Source organism: Podarcis pityusensis (genome assembly GCF_964106645.2).
Source record: "Podarcis pityusensis genome assembly, chromosome: 17".
Lineage (NCBI taxonomy): Eukaryota > Metazoa > Chordata > Lepidosauria > Squamata > Lacertidae > Podarcis > Podarcis pityusensis.
The window spans coordinates 7674582-7681971 of NC_138042.1; the positions used below are offsets into that span (position 1 = coordinate 7674582).

Genomic DNA, 7390 nt, shown 5'->3' on the forward strand with positions numbered 1-7390 from the left:
TCACCATCTGTAGACATTTAATGTGAGTGGCTAAAACCAGGTCAACAACTTTCGGGTCTTCCTTTCAAAAAATCTCAATAACTTTCGGTGTGTCCTGGTTTTTACCTTCTTAAATATGGCAACCCTAAAGGCACATTGGCATTAGAGGAAATTTATGTGCATGCCATGAGACGCCTCACTTGCTCCTTTTTGCAGATCCCATCGCTATTGAAGGCACAAGAACAGAGCGCTGCCCATCTTAGCCACCTCTGAACTTGCAGACCTGCAAACAATTCGATTCTCTCCCGCAGCCGTCTGACAAATGCTGATTTTCCTCTTGCCGTGCACTTATTTTTTAAAATCCCGTTTGCTTAAAAATGAATGAATGAATGAATGAATGCAGGGCCGGATTTAAGTTTGATGAGGTCCAGCTGTCCTTTGTCAACAACAATTTGTCGCTGTTTTTGTGTTGAATATATGCTATATGATATGGTAATTTATGGACCTAATAGGTATCTAAAGCCATTTGCACATAACAAAATATGTATTTTATCAAAGTAATTGTTGACAGGAAATACAATTAAGGAAAAGTATATTAATAGTGAAATAATTATTATTACAGCCAGGGTTTTTTTTCCTTTAAATTTTTTTGCCCCCCCCCCCTCAAAAAACCCCAAGCTATAGCTTGTTTAGCTTCTACGTAAATCCGGCACTGAATGAATGACGCTCTTTAGAGCGGCTTAATACTAAAACCGCTTTTAAAAAAAACCCAAACCAAACAAAAAGCACCAGCACCTAAATTTTATACTACATTTCCCATGGTGCACCGCGGCGTCGTCGCAACCCCGGCGCCTCGGCTATCGTCACGTGATTCGCGTTCTCTCTCCCCCCCCCCCAACAATTTTTTTAAAAACCACGTGGGACGGTGGAAAGCAAGAAAGACCTTCCGGGGCAGCATGTTGCAAAGGATAGTGGTGAGGGGCAAGTGCACGTGGGTGGGGCTTGGAGGGTGGGTGCATCAGGGACTGTGGGTGCAGTAGTGAGGAAGGGGGGGCGGTGGAAGGGGCAGTCCCCCCCACACCCCGAGAGCCATCCCTTGCATAGATTTTTCCTGCCTCAAGCGCCTACTGGAGCTCCCACCCTCCGGTCTCCTCAAAGGCAAGCAGCCGCGCCAGGCTGCGCGGGGAATGCAAAGAGCCAAGGAAGTAATCCGAGCCTTGCACCCCACAGCTCCTCTCTAGCCTCCTCTGCAACCTCAGAGGCGGAATATGAAGGTGGTGGTGGTGGCAGCCCCTTCCTCAGCCTTTTGCCCCTCTCTCCCATAGTCGAAGGCCCCTTTAAACTGGAAGTACCATTTGAAGCTGCTGCGGGGGACAGATGTTGAATAGACTTTATTTGAATAGACTTTTCAGTTTCCCCCACGCTTCCACTTTTAATTCGTATGCACGAGGCGGTTTGCAAGCTGAAGCAGCAGCAAAATATACAGCACCACACATAACAATCCATGCATTTTGTCCAATCCATAGCTGTCAACTTTTCCCTTTTCTATCGAGGAATCCTATTCGGAATAAGGGAATTTCCCTTAAAAAAGGGAAAACATTGACAGCTATGGTCCAATCCTCGCCGGCTCTTGTTGCTACAACCACTGTAAAAGTATGTAGCAAGTGTGGGAAAGTACTTTTTATTTTCTCCTGAATGTACCACTCCTCAGTTTCAGTGTGGTCACTCAGAGTTCTAGAGGTTTTTTGGGGATGGGTTGGGCGTGGGCCGGGGGCAAAGAATGTCCATTTTATTTGGAGCATCCATTCATGATTCTATAAACCTGTATTATGTTGGTTTTCGGAGCCAGGAAGACTCAGATGCTTAGCATCTCCTTATAAGTAGCCCCTCAGGATCAGTGCCTGGTCTGTCTCTCTTCAAAGGCCTACGTGTGCTCTTCTCTCTGCTTTGTGGTGCTGCCAGGGCAGTGGGAGGAGAAGGGTCAAGACACATACTGGCCAACTGCTTAAAGCAAGCCACTTACGGTGTTTATTGGGGGGTGGCAAATACTTTTGGGGTGTGCAACCTTAGAGGCGTCCCTTGCAGAAGAAGAAGGAGGTGGGTGTGAATGGCAGCTCTTAGGCCCTATGCAGGTTGTACACGGAGGTGATAGTTACATCCTGGTACTGTGACATTGCTGTGGGCCCTGTAGCACATCATTGCTCGTGGCCAGCAATGAGAACTGGTATAACATCTAAGAGGATGAGGTTTAAGGAGCTGGGTACATTTAGCCTGGATAAGAGGAGACTGAGAGGAGATATGAAAGCCATCTTCAAATATCTAAAGGACCGTCATGTAGAGCAAGCTTGTTTTCTCCTGCTCTGGAGGGTGGGACTCGAACCAATGGCTTCAAGTTGCAAGAAAGGAGATTCCCACTCAACATTAGGAATAGCTTTCTGACAGACAGAGCTGTTTTGACAGTGGAACAGACTCCCTCAGAAGGTGTGATGGGCTCTTCTTCCTTGCAGGTTTTTAAGCTGGATGGCCATCTGTCATGCATGCTTTAGTAATAATAATAATAATAATTTATTATTTATACCCTGTCCATCTGGCTGGGTTTCCCCAGCCACTCTGGGTGGCTTCCAGCCGAATATTAAAAACAATACAGCGTTTAAAAACAATACAGCATTTTGCTTTAGTTGAGATTCCTTGCGTTGCAGGGGGTTGGACTAGATCAGGCTTCCTCAAACTCGGCCCTCCAGATGTTTTTGGCCTACAACTCCCATGATCCCTAGCTAGCAGGACCAGTGGCCAGGGATGATGGGAATTGTAGTCTCAAAACATCTGGAGGGCCGAGGTTGAGGAAGCCTGGACTAGAGTTGGGGTCCCTTCCAACTCCGTGCTTCTTTGATTCTAGTCACCAAACGCAAAGTGTTGTCTTCGAAGACAAACTCATGGGGATATATGCTAGCCTGCCGTGCAAGTGCGACAGCTGGTTGCGCTGTGTGAAGTGTTTCAAATGCACAAAAAAAGACTGATGGGTACGTGTTGCTGTTCTCTCATGAAAGTAGAATGCCACACCTTTCCTTGGCTTTCTTTGACCTGGCATCCCTGCTGAGTCCTTCCACTACACTCACAGGTGCTAAAAGCAGCGTAGCCTCCTCCCTTTCCCTCTGACCATGAGGGTGCAGTGATGAACGCGGCGGTGAATTTGAAAGGGTGTTAATGAAAATGCTGCACCTTGAATGGAGGAGTACAGAGGAGCTGCTGGTGGTTATTGACAGGGGTGAGTGTTTGTCTGTTTGGTAACTGGCCTTCTCTCTGCCTGCAGCACCCTTTGCGGCTGGGAAGCCATGTCCTCTCTGTGGCTCGGAGCCTCCACCAGTCTCCCCGGAGTCACATCCCTCTCATTCCCATTGTAGTGGAGCAAACGGTAAGCACAGGGGAGGTGAGGGAGGTCCTCCTCTTTATCAGCATATTTTTGGGAAAGGGAGCAGACTAGGAATTGCAAAGTCTGAAATCACTTATAACAGGTGGTTGTGGCGGTGGCTGGCAGTTAGTGCCAGGCTCATAGCAGTAATTTGTTAAGGGTTGTGCTACTTTGCAGGCCCATCGATGCAAAAACTGCAGAGACCTAACTACAAGCAGACAGATTACGTTTAATAGTATGCAATTGCATTTAAAGGCTCTTAAGAAAATTTAAGAATATGGACAGGGCTTTGTATATTGTGCTAGTCTTTTTGCAATTGGAGGAGGTTTCCTTCTGATGGCACAAATTATTGCCTGTACATCTTTTATTATATCTCCCTAAGGGTGGATGGTTTTTTAATTTTAATTATTTTTGGTCGTGACAGTCAAAGTGTCAGGGATGGAGTTTGTGGAGACCAGAATCACGGTGCAGCCGTGTTTTAAGACCCCTAATTTATTTATGACTCTGCCTTCTGTCGATGCATGCCTTGGTTTTTATCAGCATGCAACTGTTCCAGTGCTCTTAGAACCATGCTAAAGAAAGCTTCCAGCAAGCTGTTTCCTTCGTATGAGACTGGAGGTCCTTCCTTCTGAAATATGCTAGGACTTTCTTCCTCCACCAGCACCAAATCCCGGGCCTTGGGGGTACTTGTGCTGATCTTCTCTCTGTTTCAGGGTCGTGGCGAGCGAGCTTATGACATCTACTCCCGCCTTCTGAGAGAGCGCATAGTCTGTGTCATGGGCCCAGTAAGTACACAAACTCCTTCTGCAGCGAGGCAAATGGGTCCTCTGACACAGTGTGTCCATGTGTAATAATAATAATAATAATAATAATAATAATAATAATAATAATTTTCCCCTGTCCATCTGGCTGGGTTTCCCCAGCCACTCTGGGCGGCTTCCAACAGAACATTAAAAACATGCTGAAACATCAAACATTAAAAACTTCCCTAAACAGGGCTGCCTTCAGAAGTCTTCTAAATTTCAGATAGTTGTTTATTTCCTTGGCATTTGAAGGGAAGGCGTTCCACAGGGTGGGCGCAACTACTGAGAAGGCCCTCTGCCTGGTTCCCTGGAACCTTATTTCTCACAGTGAGGGAACCACCAAAAGACCCTGAGAGGAGGACCTCAGTGTCCAGGCTGAATGATGGGGGTGCAGACACTCCTTCAGGTATACTTGACTTCAGGTATATATTGACTTGAGCAGGAGGTGGGTTTCCTGCAGCAAGGAGTTCCCCTGCTTCTCATCCACTGCCTTGCATTCTCCATCTACAGATTGATGACAACGTTGCGAGCTTGGTTATTGCACAGCTACTTTTCCTGCAATCAGAAAGCAACAAGAAGCCCATCCACATGTACATCAACAGCCCAGGTGAGAGGCAGCGAAAAGCACAGAGTGACATCAGAGCAGCTTCCCTACAGAATCTCCTCTCTCTTACCTTATCCTTAATGTCACTTGGGTGTTTAAAAAAAGAAATGGCTTAAGAAGGCATGCTGTGCCTAAATTTGGGGACCGCTAGTGACTTCTCGGTTCCCCCCTCCGTAGGTGGTGCGGTAACATCTGGACTGGCTATCTACGACACCATGCAGTACATCCTGAACCCCATTTGCACATGGTGTGTGGGGCAGGCAGCTAGCATGGGCTCCCTGCTATTGGCTGCGGGCTCACCAGGCATGCGTCACTCTCTGCCCAACTCCCGCATAATGATCCACCAGCCGTCAGGTGGGGCACGGGTAAGTCAAACCCTGCTGTTGCTGCTTTCTCTTGCAGGGGCCACACCACCTTCTCTAGCCAGCACCCTGTCTTGATGCTTCCCTGGGCAAATTGCTCCCCAGGATGTGGGACATAGGGTGCAGATCTTGTATTCATCCTCTGCCTAGGGGACACGGGTGGCGCTGTGGTCTAAACCACTGAGCCTCTTGGGCTTGTCGATCAGAAGGTCGGCAGTTCGAATCCCCACGGTGGAGTGAGCTCCCATTGTTCTGTCCCAGCTCCTGCCAACCTAGCAGTTCAAAAGCATGCCAGTGCAAGTAGATAAATAGGTATCACTGCAGCAGGAAGGTAAATGGCGTTTTCGTGCGCTCTGTCACAGTGTCCTGTTGCGCCAGAAGTGGTTTAGTCATGCTGGCTACATGACCTGGAAAACTGTCTGCAGTTTTTTAGGCTCCCTCAGCCTAAAAGCAAGATGAGCGCCTTTGACTGAACTTAACCGTCCAGGTGTCCTTTACCTTTACCCATCCTCTGCATTTCCCAGCACTCACTGATGAGTGAATGACCTCAGCAGATGACAGGGTAACATTTTCCACTGACTCTGATTCCTGACTTCTAGGGTCAGGCTACAGACATTGCCATCCAGGCCGAGGAGATCCTCAAACTGAAGAAGCAGATCAATGCCCTCTATGCCAAGCACACGAAGCAATCCCTGGATGTGATTGGTAAGAAGCATCAGAGCCAGAAGGTGGGGCAGGGAGACAAAACCTTGTGTGCCGGGGAGATATCTAGCATTCGGACAAGGGAGAAGGAGGCCATATGCTTGTTCCAGCCTCCAGTTTGGATCTGTTCCTTCCTTGGACACCACTGTGGTGAGATAAAGCTTTCTGTCCCAGTGCAGGCTCTGAAGGCACCTGAAGCCAAGCAAGTCTGAGTCTCATCAGTGTCTGGGTGGGTGGCCACCTGAGATCCACATGTATGTCAACGAGTTCCATGGAGGAATAAAGGCAGGGTATAAACCAGAGAAGGGGAACCTGTGACCCTTCAGATATGTCAGCCCCAGCCAGTGTGATGATATGAGCTGTGGTCCAACAACATCCGTAGGACTGCAGATTCCCTTTGATGAAAAGGCGAATAAACAAATAAAACAAGAATTCCTTCTGTAATAACACAATTTCCTTTTAAAAATATATTTTTTTAATTCAGATTTTCCCATAAGACAGCTAATTTACAACTACAGAAGATGCAAATTGAATTACTCTTAAAAGTAATTATTGGTCCTTAGCACCCACAGAGGACAGTAGCTCCTCCCAGCCCTCACCTGGGATCTTTTTTCTCTCCTCCCAGTCTTTTACCCTGGGAGACTGACATTTCTCTTTCTCTCTCTCTCTACCAGCTCCCTCCCTGGTCAGCCTTGAGAGGTGCTGTCAGATGATTAATTGGGCCGGGGTGGGGTCAGGGCTGGACTTGCGTTTGTGCATTGATTCTATTATTATGTAAACAAATAATCCTGGAAGACTTAAGTAAGGGTTGATGTGGTCCTTGCAGTGTCTAGCCATGGATGCTTCAGGTGCAGAATGGCAGTGGAGAGGGAAGTTGGGATGGAGCAGGGAGACTCTGAAGGCCTCCTGAACTCAGAAGGACTTTCTCCCTGGTATGTGGGCTCGCACTTTTTGGTGTTTTCCCACGTTTATGTATTAAGCCTTTACGTGTCCTTAACAGAAGCTGCCATGGAGAGAGATCGTTACATGAGCCCAGTCGAAGCCCAGGAATTTGGCATCTTGGACAAGGTGCTTGTTCATCCTCCGCACGATGGGGAAGATGAGCCGGAACTGGTTCAAAAAGAGGCTCCTCCTGCCCCTGCTCCCACCTCTTCCTCAGCTGAACCCTGAGGGATCAACGACTTCCTCGGATGCTTGTCGTGTCAGGAATTATTTCTGCAGCGCCAGCACTCTGAAGTGAGGACGGTGTTACCTCCCCAGGCTGGTTGGTTGGAGTCCTTGGAATTGTTTGGGGATGTCTCCCTTTAGCAGGCCTTTTCTTAGCAGAGGGTCCCACAAGTAGCTGGCCAGCTGTGTTTACAGGAGCTGGTCTCTTTGCCGTTTTCTCCTCAGCTGATCCAGTTTCCTTCTCGCTCCTCCAGTTGCACCATTGTATAAGAGAGTGACTTTTTAAATTAAACTTAGACCTCTGAGATGTGGGTGTTCTTTTTTTCCTTGGTTTTCTAACTGAAAGGCTATTGGCAGCAGATCT

General features: G+C 47.8%; 1 protein-coding gene across 1 annotated transcript; it reads left to right on the plus strand.

The window, feature by feature from the left end:
- The first annotated feature begins 863 nt into the window (after positions 1-863).
- Positions 864-7333, plus strand: CLPP (caseinolytic mitochondrial matrix peptidase proteolytic subunit). The gene is made up of 7 exons (XM_080988345.1): positions 864-953; positions 3290-3391; positions 4102-4173; positions 4702-4798; positions 4973-5160; positions 5757-5862; positions 6860-7333. Exons 1-7 carry the CDS (start codon positions 936-938, stop codon positions 7027-7029), a joined length of 753 nt encoding a protein of 250 aa, XP_080844471.1. The 5' UTR covers positions 864-935; the 3' UTR covers positions 7030-7333.
- Positions 7334-7390: the final 57 nt, after the last annotated feature.